The sequence below is a fragment of the Poecilia reticulata genome, linkage group LG2 (assembly GCF_000633615.1).
Source record: "Poecilia reticulata strain Guanapo linkage group LG2, Guppy_female_1.0+MT, whole genome shotgun sequence".
In the NCBI taxonomy this organism is placed as follows: domain Eukaryota; kingdom Metazoa; phylum Chordata; class Actinopteri; order Cyprinodontiformes; family Poeciliidae; genus Poecilia; species Poecilia reticulata.
The window spans coordinates 8621271-8640077 of NC_024332.1; the positions used below are offsets into that span (position 1 = coordinate 8621271).

Consider the following 18807-nt stretch of genomic DNA (forward strand, 5'->3'; position numbering starts at 1 on the left):
TTCAGATTTCATTATGCCTTAGCTTTTTCCAAAAGTGAAAAATTTGACATTTTTTCCACTTCAGATTTACAACAGCCTCTATAGTTTTAAGGTGACAAAAGAAAGATTTATGARTATTTCTACAAATTTAGAAACAATAAGAGACAAAAAAAGAGAAACAAATAGAGTCAACAACCAGAAAGACAGGAAAGGAGGGCAAGGAAGGAGAGATCCAGGATAGTGAATAAAGCAGCTACATCTAGAGCGAGCTTTGGGTTAGGCGTGTGTGTGTGTGTGTGTGTGTCAGCGGGAGTAAACCGCCCTGAGTGTGGCTCTAGATTAATGGCGGCCATTATCTCAATGCCCAAAACACTCAGTGATGAAGAGTCAGTGCCTGGCGACAGGCCTCGGCCAATCAATTTGTGGCTCTGCAGTCACCTGCCCGGGTCACAGCCCACATACGGCCGCTGTTATACAGGCGGGAGGGGGGAGATGAGAGGGGTGCAGGGTTGCCATGGCATTATAGCAGAAAGCAGAAAACAAATACACAGAATGTGTCACTAAATACAAACAGATCAGCAGAAATTCATCTTGAACTGCAGTATCACAATAAAAACTGTTTAAACTTAAAGAAAAATCCCCCAAATAAAAAATTTATGTTTTTATAAAWTTACACTTTTTCACCAAATTATTTAAATCCATAACAGACTGGCAAMWTTTTTTTTTAGTTTTAKAAACTTTTACTTAGTAAAATCCATAACTTRCYGTTTTCCTGAGGAGACATTTCTCTAAGTCTCTCCTCAAAATGTGAAAGGATAAATGAACAAATATATTTACTCACAGGACATTTAAAGAACTGCTAACAATTAAAATAAGCAGAAACATCCAGGCGGAGATTTGAAACTTAGGGCCAAAATAGTTAAGCTGGAAAGAGTTCCAGGAAACATTCGGGAAACTTTCTTTTCTGGAAATGAATTTCAAAAATAGCTACTTTTTTTTCTTTTGYTATCTGACTCTTTATGGCCTTTATGTCTGGCGGCCATTTTGGTGAATTAAGTCCGCTAAAGGATATTTAGTGAGACCTGGCGAAGGTTGGAGTTTTGCTCATGATCAAAACGAAGCAACTAAAACATTTTAAGTGTTGTGTTTTGTTGGCTTATGGTAATAATTCATTTCCTGCGCATTTACAAGCGAACAGAGAAAACACACGACCTCCGTTGCTCTCCAGGTTCCCTCCTCCGTCTCTGCTGCAACCTTTTCAAAGCTAACAGAAGAGCAAAGCAAATTATTCTCCCCTTAGCCAGAAAATTGTGCGTCTTGTGAAGAATGCTCTCACTGCTGGAGAGAGGTTCCCCATCATTACCTTGAGAGCGCAGAGATCATTCAGAGAAGAAGCCGCCAGTTATTTATTCGGCTCGCATGCACAAACACACGCACGCATACACACACACACGCGCACACACACACGCAAGCACACATACACCGATGAAAAATGCTCAGGGATGCACCACGGAGAAAGGGTGTCCTTTTCTCGGTTTGAAAAAATATCCCGGAGCGAAGCGATGAGGAACCTGTGAGGAGGATCCGGCAGACAAATGGAGGCGACCCGGCTTCCTGCTGGGAACATTTCAACTAGCAGCCATCTTGTTAAACGGACTTCCTGCTGCAGCAGGGGACGAGAAACCRTCCTTCTTCATTCTGGAAATAYGGGACGAAATTCTCTAAGGCGTTTTATATCTGCTGCTTTCCGACTCTGCCATTGTTTTACTCCGACGAAGCAAAGTGTGTGGAATTAAAATAGGGGTTCAGTGGTGAGGCTGTGAGCAGTCATCATCTTACCTGTAGTAGGTTCTGACTGCACCGATCAGAACATCCAATCACACCAAGTAGAAAAGTCATGTGACCCAAACTTTAATCTCTGTTTGACGCTAAATATGATTAATAGTTATAGTATAGTCATTATGTTGAGATTAATGGTCCGTTTATCATTTAAAAACTTTAATTATCTCAAGATAAAAAATCCTACTWTTTTAAAATATAAAACCTGTTATTTATTCAATTTTGTTGCGATAAACAACTTTTAACAAATACCAGTTTAATATATTCTTATCTTAAATTTAAAGCCTGTTTCATCTTGCTGCCATTAAAATTTTTGCATTATCTCTAATTTATCTTCATACACATGTAATTATTTTATTATCTCSAGATATGTAATCTTGTTAAGTTGATATTAACAGACTATCTTGAGATTAATGGTCCGTTATGTCTTCTTAAATTTAAATCCTCTGATTATCTCAAGATAAAAATCCTATTCTGCYTTAAAATATGTTATTATCTTCAGATATAAGGTCTTGTTTTTCCTAAATATCAACTTACAAACAATACAAATGGCCTMTTTTAAATGTATTATCTTAAAATAAAAATAAATAAAAACACTTATTTTGGTTTAATATTAGTTTAATTATGTCATAATCYGGAGATTAAAATGCTTTTTTCGGTSTGATGGTGGTTCAGTTATGTTATTATCTTGAGATATGAATACTTATTTTRTCTTGACACCAGTTTAGTTATGTATAAGTTTTAAACTGAAATCAGGTTAATTTTCATATCTTGATTTAAATCTCGCTTTATCTTTATTCTAGTCTAATTATCTCATTGTCCTGAGAGCAAAAAACATAATTCAGCTTCATAACTTGAATTATTTCATTATATGGATTATATTTCTGTATTAAAACACAATCAAACTAGTTTGTTCATTCATAAAAATGCTCCAGACGACGTAAAAATGATCCATAAGTGATCAGTGCTGATCATTCTCAAGAGATATGATTGAAATATTAAAACAGTCATAATATTAGACGTAATCATGAGATCACAAACTAGCCATCTCTTGACAGTTTAATGAGGATTATTTTTCTAAAGTCTGGATTTCAGTAATAACACAATTTTTAATGCCATATTTTTTTGTGTAAATAGATGATTCAATCAGATGAAACAAATTATGTTGGTGAAGCCAATCTCAGAATATTGTAGACTAATGTAATATATCAACATGTCATTAAACCCATTAATGGACATTAGGAAGCCACGTCCAGCTGCAGAGTCTAAAAATATATCAGTTTATCATTTTCAAACAGTTCAAGCGTGAATAGCAGCAGATTGCCTTCAATCACAATCAGCCTGTTTATTGAACCGCCTGGCCAAGTCGAGGCCAGACCTCTAACTCAGGTATCAACGTTTTCCTATCGAGTTAAAACCTCCAGAATCATCCATCATGGTGGGATAAAGGGTTAATCCCCCCAATTTCTCCCCCGCTGACCTCTTATTGCTGACAAATGACTGTTGGCTAAACGAAACAAGAATACAGCGCTCTTAACGACCCAGGCTGATCAATCCCAACCGATCTGCTGATGAAGGAGGCCTATGAAACAGGCCACMCTCTAAATAATCTCTGTTAAGCCTTTTCAAGTATATTTACTGGTTTATATACCTGCAATGAAGTGACTTACAGTAGCTCTGTGTAGTTTGAGTTTYGGCTGTAGATTAGAGGTTTGAACCAGCATTTGACCAACCCTGGAGCGCCAGATGGTTTGTGCTGGATGACCATCTGGGAACACAATTGAGGAAAATGTGAGGAAAAGGAAAGAGACTCTAAAAATACTTGGCAGGTGAAGAAATGAACCATCTGTCTGTCACTAACTTTGACCGAGCAGGCCAACAATCCCTACCANTCTTGACACCAGTTTAGTTATGTATAAGTTTTAAACTGAAATCAGGTTAATTTTCATATCTTGATTTAAATCTCGCTTTATCTTTATTCTAGTCTAATTATCTCATTGTCCTGAGAGCAAAAAACATAATTCAGCTTCATAACTTGAATTATTTCATTATATGGATTATATTTCTGTATTAAAACACAATCAAACTAGTTTGTTCATTCATAAAAATGCTCCAGACGACGTAAAAATGATCCATAAGTGATCAGTGCTGATCATTCTCAAGAGATATGATTGAAATATTAAAACAGTCATAATATTAGACGTAATCATGAGATCACAAACTAGCCATCTCTTGACAGTTTAATGAGGATTATTTTTCTAAAGTCTGGATTTCAGTAATAACACAATTTTTAATGCCATATTTTTTTGTGTAAATAGATGATTCAATCAGATGAAACAAATTATGTTGGTGAAGCCAATCTCAGAATATTGTAGACTAATGTAATATATCAACATGTCATTAAACCCATTAATGGACATTAGGAAGCCACGTCCAGCTGCAGAGTCTAAAAATATATCAGTTTATCATTTTCAAACAGTTCAAGCGTGAATAGCAGCAGATTGCCTTCAATCACAATCAGCCTGTTTATTGAACCGCCTGGCCAAGTCGAGGCCAGACCTCTAACTCAGGTATCAACGTTTTCCTATCGAGTTAAAACCTCCAGAATCATCCATCATGGTGGGATAAAGGGTTAATCCCCCCAATTTCTCCCCCGCTGACCTCTTATTGCTGACAAATGACTGTTGGCTAAACGAAACAAGAATACAGCGCTCTTAACGACCCAGGCTGATCAATCCCAACCGATCTGCTGATGAAGGAGGCCTATGAAACAGGCCACMCTCTAAATAATCTCTGTTAAGCCTTTTCAAGTATATTTACTGGTTTATATACCTGCAATGAAGTGACTTACAGTAGCTCTGTGTAGTTTGAGTTTYGGCTGTAGATTAGAGGTTTGAACCAGCATTTGACCAACCCTGGAGCGCCAGATGGTTTGTGCTGGATGACCATCTGGGAACACAATTGAGGAAAATGTGAGGAAAAGGAAAGAGACTCTAAAAATACTTGGCAGGTGAAGAAATGAACCATCTGTCTGTCACTAACTTTGACCGAGCAGGCCAACAATCCCTACCARCGCTATCAGGAATCTCCCACGTGCCAGATTCCAGAACACCAACAACATATTTYATCACTACGGGTCCATCTTACTTTGTTACTTCTATAGTTTTCCATTAATCAGCCTAACAAGTCAATAACATAATAACTGTTCACTACTGATCATTAGGCAACTTGGGGTTATGTGACATGTGACAGGAGGAAGCTGGAATTGAACATACAACCCTTGAATTAGAACACGACTGCCCTACACACTGAGCCACAGTCGCCCAGCGCGGCATMACAGCTCATACCCTACTGAATTTACATCCAGAAGTTACCCGGAACCAAGCAGTCTGGCAACACTGGTGTAATTAGCAAACAAAACCCAAATGTTCTTTGGAGAAGCAAAAGCACACAAGACAGAGAGAGCAGATTTTGTTTGTTCTGGAGCCGATAGGCCCTTAACTTGAACATTTGTTGCACTCGTTAAGACTCAGAGTAATGAGACGAGCTCGGAGGACAGAGTTTAAGTCAGCAAGGCGTGTCTATTGCTTCACATCACTGACAAGAGGTCTGTGGAAGGGCTTCAGCACAATAATGAGGATGAAGAGGAAAATACGGAAAGAAGAAAACCTGCATTATAACTGAAGAAGGTAAGAAAAGGTTTGAAACTTGAGGCAAAGCAGACTTTTTRTGTTARGAACATTTAAAACTCTAAAGAACAGACGATGGACTTTAAAAAGAGAAATATCAAAGTCTGTTTTCAGTCAGTCTGGAGTTGGAAACCCACTACATGTTCCCATCAATCACATTCCACTCGTTTACATAAAATCAACACAGGTCCATGTAATCCATCTGCAGCAGTGCAGGGGAGCATTGCTATAACCTGACAGCGTCTGCTTACCTTTGCGATCTGGACGCACCAGTTGAGCAGCAGCTGCGATCCGATGTTGTCCTTGTGCTCGTGGACGTAGTCCAGGAGACAGCCGTGGGGCATGAGCTGGGTGACCAGCTGGATGGTGGGGCTCAGGCACACACCGAGGAGGCGCACCAGGTGGGGGTGCTCCATGCTGGCCATGATCAGGGCCTCCTGGGAGAGAGGGGGGCGAGGACACAGAGAGGGACTAAGTGGACAGCAGTGGACCCTATATGTACTTTAGGATGGGTTGCACTGGACTAAACAGGACTGGGTCAAACTGGAATCTACATAACTAAACAGARCACATCACAACTGCTTGGACTCAATATTTGGACGGTTGTATAACACCAAATACTGTYAGAGTTGGAGGCAAAACTCTAGACTTGTGGGATTGTGAATAGCATATGTCCAGATCACTCTCACACTGACTTCTTCAAAGCTCATCAAGCACAGTAAGACTAATATTGAACAGGCACAGTTGGAACACCAAAAACGTCCAYCACRCATGCTTGTTGCATGTGATCACAAACTCTAGTTCTGTCTCATCTCCTTCAYTCTTGTTTCATGTCTTGTGCAAATGCGTTTTCCCACCCAGACCTTCCTCCCCCCTCTTCTTCCTCCCCTCCCTCAATCCCTTTCAGCAGCAGATGGATGTAGAGGTTTGAACAGTTGGGGCTCAGTGTTGGGTAATTGTTATTGCGGAGCTGCAAAGCAGAAGGACGTGTGGCGATGATGAAGTGTTATGATTGCGAGGACGGGTACTTGTGGCAGAAGCTGCGATTGCAGTGGTCRGTGGAAAGCACTCTGTTCGGTCGTTCTCATCTCCCTTCGCCTCTCCGACTCTCCTGCTTAGATTCAAGCATGGAGGCGCAGTCCCTCAGCAGCTCTCTGCTACGCTCAAGGACTCACACTGGCTTTCTTTGCATATGGCAAGTGGTCAAGGAGAGGTGTATGCGGGCTTGGCCCTCAGGGCAGCGGACACATACATGAAGTCCCTCTGAAAATTTATATTCAGAAAATTAATGTTAGAAGGAGAGTAGAGTAGATTAAAACTAAGCAGGAGAAGGGGGGCGCAGGCTGTATAAAGAAGTTTATGGCAACATTAGAGAGGGTAACACTTTATTTGAAGGGGTGTGCATAAGACCGACATGACACTGTCATGAATATGACATAACATCCGAAATGAACATAAAGAAGTCTTTATGAATGTTTATGACAGTTGTCATGAAGTGTCATTCGGTAAATAATGACACTTTTAATGCAAAGTTGCTCTAAAAGTTGCATTAAAAGTCCATTAAAAATGCCAACTTTGCATGATTTTGTAAATTATGATAATTTAATACAAAGTCAGTCTTATGCACACCCCTTCAAATAGTGTTACCGAGGCTTCCTGTTCAAAGTAGTGTCATGACATCCACGGCTGATGCCTCTACGCTTTATGTCGATGACCCATGCTTTATGAAGTTGACTCCACACTTTACACTGACAACTACAATCTATATGCCAATGACTACAGTCTTTAAGCCGACACCGATATGTTTTACGCCAACAACCACATGCTATATGCTGAGGACATGATTTAAAGCAACAACTACATGCTTTACACCGACAACATGTGACTACACGTTTTACGGCGATGATTTTACACTTTACACTGAAAACTTYGTGCTTTACACCGATGACTACATCAGTGTAGTCATCAGTACTTTATGCCAACGACTCAAATCTTTAAGTGGACTACTCCATACTTTATGCAGACATCTATATGATTTACGAAGACGACTACACTGTTTATGGYGAAGACTTCATGCTTTACGCCGACTCCATGCCTTATGCAGATGGCTACACGCTCTATGCTGATGATTACAAGCTTTATGCTGACAACTAACACGCTTTACACTAACGCCTCCACTCTGTGAGCCAGGCATCAGCTCAGCAGAGGAAGATAAAAGGGAATCTGAATGCTTTAATTCTTTCACTGACATCCCAAGAGGCCCTGGAGTCATAAACTATGTCCAGCTAAACCTTCTGTACGCTCCGGGCAAACGTTTGAGAACTCCTGCAAGTGTGTGTGACATTGTGTGACTGTGTGTGTTTTGGTTTCTCTCTCATCTCCCTGAGCGCTGACCTCCATTACTACCAGCCGACCTGACTTTCACCGTCCTGCTCCCTTGCTTGCTTCCCCTCAAACGCACACACACACACACACACACACACACACACAAACACACGCACTTAGGCCACATACGGTGATAGACTTGCAGAGTTTTGCAAAACTGGTGCATGTTTCAGTAAGTGCGTGCATGCGTGCATAGGGGCATTCTAAATGAACGGATTTCACATGTCAAATAATCAGCTCTGATTCATATTTGCCAACACAAGCGAATCGCTCCACATTCTTCTCCTCCAAACCCTGCGGAGGCTTCATTTTGTGAAGAATCTGCTCTTTGCATACGCATGTGTGTGTGCACGCGCGTTTTTGTGGATTTTCTGAGTGTGCCTTGGAGCTGGCACTCCAGTGGCCAGTTTCTCAGTGGCGAAGCGTGAGCCTGCCTTTAGATTGCTGTTTAACAAGCCAACAGACAGAGCATATTGGCTCTGGATGGACAGATCCGCCCCCACACCCTCACACACACAACACACACCCCCTGGGAGAAGGAAACAGAGGAAGGAGGAAAGATGCTGGGATAAGAAAAACTGGGGAAAAAAAAGGTTAAATAGGAACAGTAGGAGAGAACAGACATACTGGGGCATCTATATATAGAAATGCTGTTGAAAAGTTGATGTATTTCAATATTTAAGTTCAAAAAGTGAATAAATAAACAGAAGTTGGCATCACGACTTGTTGCTGTTGTTCGACCCAAGCTTTATCCCAATCAAAGCCCGAAGTCTCTGCTTCGTCTCTAAGGCGTCTCAGACAATTACCATTCATACAAAGAAGGCTACAGTGTTTCCTTCCACTTAACTTTTCATCACTCATTTTTTTAATTTAGAGAAAAGGTGAATTTGGGTTTCAGTTAGCTACACGCCACATTCATTCATGTTTGGAACCGTTTTTCTGATACTTTTTCCTTCCACTCAACTTTCCATTTAATATGCTTGGATGGAGCAAAGTGGAWGCAGCCAGCTTCTTTAGCAATGACCTTCTGTGGCTTAYCCTCTGGACAAAATCTACATCATTTCTACTGTTTGAATTGATTTACTGAAATAAGTTAAGTCTGCAATTTAAAGCGTTGTTTTTATGACCTCATTACAGACCTTTTTTTTTATTACATTTATTTCTGAATATTTGCAACTGCATCTCGTCTTTTGTCAAAATTACATTAAATCCTCCAAACAGATGGCGAACGATGGCTGTCGCGTAACAAATTCACCACACTTTGCTTTCAGGAGGCTGGACACTCAGTGTGTTTTGTTAAGCTCCTAAATGTCACCAAGACAGCCTCTTAGTGAGACATTCAGGACGACTAATGGATCTATTATCTGGAAAAGGTGATGAGACTGAATCACAGCTGATGCAGCAGGCAAAAACAGCTGAACAGTGTCCCTTTGCTGCTTCCATGGGATTCATCAGCGGCTCTATAAACGCTGGAGTTCAGGCAGGTTGTTGATCCGCAGCACAACGCCGAGGTAGGACCACAGTCGAGGTGCAAGTGTTTGAYACACATCAACTCGGGAAGCGTACAACGCTGTTTCCAAACAAGTTCAAGCTCATCTGGTTACCGTTGGAAACATCACAAGTAGAAAACATTTTAAACATTAGCTAATATTCCCAAGAGTGGAAAACAAACGAAGTCTCTGCAGGCTTCAGTTAGCATGTTAGCTGTTCATGTTTCTAGACAAGACGAAAGAAGAGATGTTTAACAAGCTTTCAGTTTAATTCAATGTCATTCAAAAATACTCTAATTATTTTTGAATTACCCTAACCCTATCCCTKTCCCAAAAAGCAAAAAACTCAACCACAGGATCATGAACTGAGGTCTAGAAAAAGAACCAATCAGAGTGAGTTGCCTCCTGGTCCAAATGGGTTTATTAGCACTAAAATAATCAACATAGAACCACTGAGAAAGAGGAGAATCAAGRTGCCTCTRTGGTTCTGAATAACCTGAATGTGACTATATTTGAGCGAAACAGCCGGTGAGGTCAAACCCAGCGTGGCTGACGGAGAGAAGCTGATAGAAACTCCACCGCTTACTTCCTTCTTCCACTTCCCTTCATCGCTCTGGACTCCAATAAAGCCATATCTCATAAGCTAGGAACTGTTKTTTTTAAATAGAGTCTTGTTCAATACATGCTGGCTGTACGCCGCCGTGAGTTTCTCTTTATTACCAGCTCCGACTCAGACTCCGACTCATGAGAAGTTGTGGGCAGCTGAACCGAGACGACCCAGAGTCAGAAATACTCACGTCCATGAACTCCACGTTGGCCTTGGGACCCGTGGCCTCGCTCAGGATCTTTATGGCGACAGGGATCTTCACCGTCTCCCCCTCTGGCACCCAGATGCCCTGAAACAGACGAGCAGCGACCATGAAGATGCAGCCACTACTCCTCAGGAACACACACCCGACACACACCAGCATGACCCTGWCACAGACCATTATTCTGTACTTAAGATATTCACATTTTAAAGTTCAAATTCAGATCCAWCATCACATTGTGTCAATGTTTTAAAAATCACCTTATAGACTGTTCCAAACGCTCCAGAGCCCAGGATCTTGACCCTCTTCAGCTCCGTCTCCTTCAGGATGCGCAGCTGAGCCTGGTTGGGGGCGGTGCCACTGGGGGTCAGGGGCTCCACCAGCTGGACAACACACACACACACACACACGCACACACACATACACACACACAACACACTCCTTACTTTAGCAATGAAGACAAACAGGAACAATTAGTTTCTGATCAGGTTCTATATTCTAGTAGCAACACCTCAGTTCAGCTCAGCCAATCACAGTTCTCAGCTAACCTTACAGAAGCTGTCATTGGCCAGGTTTCCATTAATGGTCATGTGAATTTAGAGTAAACTTTTAAAATGTCGCAAGAGACAAAACTTGAGCTAGTAGTCTCTCTATCTAATTTGRAGGAAATAATCYAAGCTAACTACAACAGATGTTGACGCTACCCAGGACTGTAACAAACAGGAAGTAGAAGTTGACATGGAGACGGTTCTTCTCTCCAAGTCGCAATTTTTCTCTGCAGCTTAACTCCAAATTATTGATTTAAAATGCATCTATTTGCAGATTTCTTTGAAACTATAAAAAAGAAAATGCAGCTAAAACACTTCAGAGCAATGCTACTTGACACACTAATGGCAGGTGTTTGCAAAGCAGCCAATCGATAAACACTATTCATTTTCCTTGGTTCTGATTGGCTGAAACCCCAAAAGCAAAGTCGTATTGTAGAAGACRTTAGCGTCTACTAAAACAGTTTCCACTGTGCGTTTTGATGCATATTAATGTATATTTGGTGTTTGAACTATAAAAAATATGCATCTAGAAGTGTTTTTCTGTCTGTTGAGTAGTGGTTGTGGTYCCTGTGAGCACACAGGGGGTCCGCTGTAGGACTCCTACAATCCTCCCACCTGTCTGGAACCAACAGTAATATTCAAATTCAAAGCACCGGAGCAGAAAAATGTATTTTAAGACGAGAGCTAACTTTTTTCCCCTCAGTGATTGGTTCTTGTAAAATGAACCATTTTCAGCAGATGAACTGAGTGAAGGTCGAGGCTGCTCTGCTCTATTAAACATAATGAATTAAAACCTGCCCTGCTCAGAGCAGCAGGCACGTTTTACACTTTGTCATTTCTTTATCCAGACGCACTTAAGAGGTAAGGCTCAGGAGGAGCCAGAGTCACATTTTCTTCTTTCAAAGAGCAATTCCGCAGCATAAAGATGCAGAGTTCGCTTCAGTTGATGAATTTGCCGAAACAGCCACTGTTGGGTACAGTAGAGGATGGGTGTACCCTGCTTAGAGGACGGATTTTCAGAATAAAAGATTTTAATCTTGTGTCGTCTGCCAGCATCMTGTAACGTCTGTGGAGCCCGGCAGCTGTGCTCACACCAAAACGTTCCGGTCRGGGTTTTAACAGGGCRCCTGCTCTGCCCYGCCCAACATAAGAGGAGTATGGAGCCACCAGAGCGCGACACACCTGTTCACACGGAGGCCCGGGGAGTCAATGGCTCTGATCGATACGCGTCTTAATGAGCGATCAGCCTATCGAGTCCCTGCTGGGCCGCGCTCCATCAGCAGCATAATCACCAGCCGACCGCAGCCATCCAACATTCTAATGAGGCCATAGATCAGCCGCTTGGCTCGGCCCGACCACAGCGCACTCACCGGTCCAGATCCGTCAGCGCTACGGGACAAGACGCAATGATACAGCGATTAATGGCCGCCACTACAGCCAAAATTCACTGGAGGCCCCAAAGCAGCAGGTGGGACCTGTGAGACGAGTCACTGGAACATGATTCCATTTTGTTTTACAGTGAACACTGTAAAAATGGAAGATTTGGTTGTTTTACGGGGATGTTCGTTACTACGGCAACCAAGCTACTAAGCTGAAGCMTCACCTGGYTTCAGTTGTTCAACCTGACCAGCTCCACTATAAACACTGGGTTCTTCTTCTCCTGTTTTCTGTCAGCATGAATRACGTTTRGAGTCTGGAATTTACTGTAAAACTGGAACTTTCATTCAATTCAATTTAAGTTTGAAGTGGAGTAAAAATGCAACRAAATGCCCAAAAAGYACATCATGAAGACAATGATGCATTTTAATAAATGGTTATATCATGCATCTTATGCAAAAGCTTGTTTTATTKATATTTTCAATCCAAGCAGCTGAWWTTYGTCTTTAAAAGTTTTCTTTTTGCGTTTAGCAGCTTGTCACCTCGGTTCAGTTACATTTAATCCAAGTTTAATGTGAATTTACAATTAAATACAATTTCACTTTAATATTATCTTCAATATTCATCAATAAATTTTTTTCAAGTCAGATTCTATTTTGATATAAATTTCAATGAAATCACAATTTAGCTTCAATTCTCAAAGTTTTCATTTTAGAATCAGTTTAACTTAATCGAGCAATTTCCACTCAGTTACTTGATGTTTTATTGGATTCAATTCAGTTGACTTGAATTTCATTTAAAAAATGTATTCAAGTGATCAACTTCAATTTCAGATCAAGATCAAATCAATTCATTCCCCCCCAAACAACCCAAATAACAAAACAGAGCAGCAGTTCAAGTACAATTCATTTGATTCTGTTCTTTGACCCAGTTTCTGAACCAGACTTTGAAAAACGGAGACAAATAGACAAGTAGAGGATCAACGAAATGGCATAAATATGAACCTGACAGCGTTTCCTAAAAAATCTGCAACAACATTGATCCCCAAACGGTCTCCCTAAAAGAGGCAGCTGGTTCCTTGGTGTCTAAATATGAAATGTTAAAATATGTTGGTTGGTGTGCCGTCTGGCCCAAAGGAAAACGTTGAAGGATATTAAGAAAAGCAGAGGAGCTACGGCCGGACCAATTGGAGAAACTCTCACTGCTTGATAAMATAGAAAAATATATTTAAATCTTTAAAATGTCAACGGTTGAACCAAAGTTCATTCTCATTGGAATGCAAACATAAGCAATATACAGCGCATTTCAATGCAGATTAGATGTTATCTATGCATGCATATTGTATCAGTGGTAGTGTGTGTGTGTGTGTGTGTGCGCGTAGACTGGTTAATATAAAGAATTTATTAGGCTTATATGAATAGAAGTTTTTACTAACCTAAATCTAATTCTAATCATGGTCGTCTTCCATATTCATGCAGACGTATGTTTATGCAGCTGAATGTTTGTTTAGCATTGATCTGTATGGAGGGAATAAGCAGCTAAAGGTTGCATAAAGTTGCAGTTTGATTTTATAAAGTTTACAATTTYGCCTTTTCAGACAAATATTCCCTCTGGTTCTGGATGCTGTGAGTCTGGAAAGATGTTTGCTCTTTTTTTGTTTTACTTTCAAACAGCTATGATGTGCAACCGCGGCAACAAGCCGATTTTTTTTTTTATCATCAAGAGGCAGCCGATTAGCATCTCAGATGCTCCAATATGTGAACTTTGACCCCAAATCCCAGAGGAGTTAGTGGAGGACCAAATTATATCACCGGGCAGAGATTTGAAGACCAAAGGAAGTGGATTAGCAGAGCTAGCTAGCTAGCTAGCTGCTGATGACGTCATCAGGACATGTTAGTGTGGAACATAATGTCTGCTGCCCGGATACTGAGCTGTTAGCATGTCATGATGCTCATGAGACTGTAATACAGGAACAGTCTTCAGTCAGAGGCCTCCTTAGAGTCACTGCAAATACTGACTACTGCTGGAGATCCTTTCTGCCTGCAGCATCACCATCCATTATGACATTTGTTTTCTCTTAGCTRTTTGTTTAAATTAATTAGATGCACATTTTAATGTAACTTTATTATTATTTGCCAAATAATGCAAAGTTGACACTTTAAATGGACTTTTAATGCAGCTTTTTTTTTTACCGAAAGACACTTCATGACAACAGTCAAATATTCATGAAGACTCCGTGTTCATAACAGGTGTTATGCCATGTTTATTACAGTGTCATGTCAGTCTTATGCACACCCCTTCAAATAAAGTGTTACCTTTATTCCTTGCATCATCATATGAGGCTGCTTCAGCAAAGAGAATGATCGTCATCTGTGTGTTTGTGAACATTTTTTGGACGGCTGCAATGAAAACAAGAGCAGCTGAAGGTGGAAAGTGATGGAGGGGCTCTGACAGGAAGAGATGAGACTGAGGGGGGTTCCGGTGGGGTGGTAATAAGAGCAGATGGTGACAGGCTGTAGCTGTTATTGTTTCATTAGGACAAGGCTGGACTGGACTGAGAGGAGAGCTCTATTAAATACAATACAGACTCAAGGCCAGTAAAACTCTCTTGAGCTCGCCCGCGCTCTCGCCACGCCACTTTATTTACCAGCTAATAACGCACAGTGCCACCGCCAAATGAGCTGCACTGGTGGCGCCGTGGACGGGACGCAGACGCTTCATTGGACAAATAAGCGCCGCGTTCGAGCCTCCAGCCAGAATACATTCGCAGAATTACCGAGCGCTGGAGAAGTAAACAGTGTCTTCAAACATCAAGTTGCTCTGAAAGCCCCTCGGGTGGACGCTTTAATGTTCACATTAGCCGCTCAGAAATGCTGCCRTTGTCATGCTTTGTAATTGAAACACACTGAAGTGAAGCAGCTTTGTCACGGAGAAACCTTTTAGCCAKCAGCTAAGAGCAGAGAATAATATTAGTTATGATCCGTTTGGAATAAAACTACTATTTAGGAAAATCATTCAAACACAGCTGTATTTACTAAAGTGATTATTAAATGATGTTCCAGTAATGCTACTTTTAATAATCAGGCTAAAATGAATTATATAACACTATTTACCCATAGATAGAGATGCCAACAGAAATGCTTCAGAGCATAAAAATATTCAAATAACTGAGCTGAAAAGGAATTTTCCATWTGTTTATGCGCAAGCTAGCTTTAGCACTATTGCACAGCAAACCCCAGCAGGATGTTAGAAAAGTTGCTGAAAAGTTATGGGATTGTTTTTGAACCAGAAAAGTCTAATATGTCACATTTATTCTCTTATATCCTGATTGATGACATATCRCATTTTATCTTTATGGCCTTATATATAGATATGAATATATAATGTATATTTTAATATTGTATGTCTCAGGGAAATTAATTCATAAAAAAACAGTGTGATAAATGGCAGTTTCTGTTTCAAATGAAAGCTACAAATTRTAAGAATAACGGTAAATATAAAGCCAATTTGCATATTTTTACAACACAGCTGGGTGGAAGCAATGCAACTGTTCATCAAAACACCCAGACACTTTCTTTGTTTTATTTTAGTTTTGTTTTCACAAAAGCAAAACGTCTGTTGTTCAGCATGAGTCATGTCATCCAATCAYAGCTACTATGCTCCGGTAGAGCGACGGCACCTCGCTGCACCTTTCAAGTGAACTCACTGAGTCACCCTCTTAACACACATTCAACGTAATGCTGGCAGGATGTGTCTAAAGCCGAGCCGCACAAATTTTGTTGTCAATTCCATTTTTCTAAGCCTCCGGAGTGAATCAAAATGACAGCAAAAAAACAGAAAAAAAAAGTCAGATTCATAMATTTGTTGTGCGTCATTGACTGTCGCTCAGCTGGCATAAGTCTAATTGTGAGGTTTCGAGTTCATCGCCACATCTTGTCTTTTATATGCTGTATGTCAATAGTTATACATGCAACACTGATGAGCATAACTCTGCATTCTATATATAAACCAGCATATTTATAGGGGTTGTACAGATATGCTAAATAACTTGTACCAACACATTTCAGATCTCAGTTTTTCAGATCCAGACTGTGGTATGGATGAGTAAAGGTCTCCACTGCACTGTGTAATGACTGAAGAACTAGAGTTGGGCATTTGTGTATAAATGAGCCAAAGGGCAGAGCAACAAGTCAAAGAAAGAATTAGAAAGAAAGATGCCATSAAAGTATTCTGCAGCTAACTAGTACGTTGAKCTAGTAGCTTCTGACTTGATTTTCTAGTTTTCTGCTTCTTCAGGGACAAATGTGGATCCTCATGACATAACATCCCCGCCGCCTCCCAACCCCATGAAAAAGTAGACAACAAGGCCAAGAGGACTGAAGCTTTAGAAGTCTTCAACTTTCAGGGGAATGCCAGTAATCTYCTTGGTTTGTMTTGTTTGTCTTTAAGGTAAAATGCTCTCCTTCTGAGTTAGATGGTAATAGCAATGGAGTGTTACAAAAGTTCAACATTTATAACCTTTCTTGTGTCACGTCCCTAGCCTGCTTGTGCACTTTGAAATTTTCACATGGACAAACGTCGCTGGTTGCTTGGATGGAGGAGGACAAGCAATCGTCACTGCACTAAAGTTTCCTAGTAAATGAATGGAAAAGGAGAAACGTAATTTCCCATGTGTCGGGTCCTTAAGGCAGCGGGGTGACTGTGGCTCAGTGGGTAGCTGTCTTGCAATCGGAAGCTCGTCGGTTCAATGTCAGCTTCCGCCTGTCACACCGATCTACCCCAGGTTGGGGGGTAGATCCTGTCACACCCCAGGTTGGGGCGTGACAGGATCTCGTCAAACAAGAAGACTGCTAACTTGTGAGAACTAGCCAGTTATGGTCGGCATGGCTTCGTCTGACGAAGTTGCAGTAGAAGTTGCCCCAACTACTCTTAAAGCATTTGCTTCGCAACATTTTGGGATTCCAGTAGTAATGATAAATACCAACAGAGGAACAGATGAGAAATAAACAACATGGAAGCACTGCAAGCTTTTTAGACACTAAAACAACTGATGATGTGAGCTACATCACGATCACAGCATCAATACCAACTGGGACCATGCTTAGTTGAAAACCCTCTCCTGAGATCTGAAGAGTTAAAAGAAATCAACAGAAACAACATGTGTCTCTTGTCGTCTTGTGAGTTTTAGGTTTACACCCCAGGCTTTAGCTACTGATCTGCATCTGGTTGGAAGTCTATKTACTACTTAGTAGGACTCCAGATGGAGGACACTGCCCAGAAAACAGCCGGTCAACAGGATCCTGTCCATTATCCCTAAACATTGGGGATCCGTGTAAGCAGTGCTGGAGCTGTCCACATCCCCCGTCTGAACACAAAGCAGCTAAAGAGGAGGAGGAGGACCTTGAGGAAATAAGGAGAGGGCGATTCTGAGCGCATTAGTCCCGCTTCATTGTATGGGGGTCAAAGTTTAAAGCTCGCAGCGGCGAGGCGAGGCGGCTGTTTGCCGCGTTCTTTCCAGGGAGAAAAGCAATTTGTTTTCAGGAGGCCTTCCTTACAAAGACACAACAGGATGAGGGGTTTTCATACGGGGCTCAGGATTTCTCTCTATTCCGAGGTGAGAAACAGAAAAAAAGAGAGAGAATAAAAAAGGGAGGAGGAAATCAAAACAATAAAGAGAGGTTTTAGGAGTGTGTTTTGCAAGTCAACACTGAGACAGCCTTCGCACGTGTCCTTGATATGGAAATAATGGCTGAGTGCTCAGATCGCATTCTGACAGCGCACAACTGGAGGCATCTCTTCCCGGTCTGACACAAGAGGTGAGCTCTCTCTTTCAAACAGCTGCGGCAGACAAGGAGGGGAGCTGGAAGGGGGGGAGTCCCTGAGCCTTCGCCGCACCAAAATCCCTCATCCAGACAAGCTTGAGCTCCATTCGCCGGCACAGAGTCAGCTCTATTATACGTCTGAATAGAGAGCCCACGTCCGCCGGCCGTGCGGAGCGCCGAGCTTCGTCAGGCTGAAAGAAGAGCCGCGGGAAAGTCTGACACAGGCTGCGCTTCTTTCTCCAAGACTCACTCGCYGAGAGTCCTTTCAGAAAGAAACTGCTTTAATTCCCACACATTTAGCCACATTATGGCTGCAAAACSTCAGTGCTTTATTGAGAGCTTAATGTGATAGGCCAACATAAAGCAGTACGCAGACATAGGCTGGCAGGAAAATGATAAACGGTTTCAGAAATTGAAAAGTGTGGCATGATTTCATATAWTACAGACACTTTTTACTTCCTAGAACAACCGCTGGCTGCAGCCACCGCTGCTGGGTGTTTGGGACACWTTGCTCAATTCTCTCTTTTTGTCACTTTCATATCAGACGACAACAACAGCAGTAAAAACCAAAATGAGGTYTTCACATTATTTTTTTTTATCCAAAACTGAACTATATTCAACAGAAATGTTTACAAATCAACCAATTAATTTCGTGCTTTGGAATATAGCCGCAAACATAAGCTAGGTGAGCTAAACGGATCCAAAGTTAGCAAAAACGCTAAAACTTGAAGAAAAAAATGTGCTTTGCTATCAGTGCAYAGCGCTCAACGCTGATGTTGAGATTTGTGTTTGTAACGTGACAAAATGTGAAAAGGTTCTAGTGGAATGAGTCCTTTGCAGGTTTTATTCAATGAAAATGAGCAAAAAAA

General features: G+C 41.3%; 1 protein-coding gene and 1 long non-coding RNA gene across 2 annotated transcripts in view; both read right to left on the reverse strand.

Moving 5' to 3' along the window:
• The window catches only part of LOC103473426 (uncharacterized), a 7311-nt gene extending 3706 nt beyond the window's left edge, over positions 1-3605 (reverse strand). The window contains exon 1 of the long non-coding RNA XR_535023.2: positions 3489-3605. This is a non-coding gene — a long non-coding RNA (uncharacterized LOC103473426). The remainder of the gene's footprint in view (positions 1-3488) is intronic.
• The window catches only part of LOC103476823 (receptor tyrosine-protein kinase erbB-4), a 112467-nt gene that overhangs the window by 35553 nt on the left and 58107 nt on the right, over positions 1-18807 (reverse strand). The window contains exons 16-18 of the mRNA XM_017302062.1: positions 10452-10574; positions 10180-10278; positions 5759-5944 (exon numbers count right to left, since the gene is read on the reverse strand). Coding sequence (XP_017157551.1) covers positions 5759-5944; positions 10180-10278; positions 10452-10574 — 408 coding nt within the window. The remainder of the gene's footprint in view (positions 1-5758; positions 5945-10179; positions 10279-10451; positions 10575-18807) is intronic.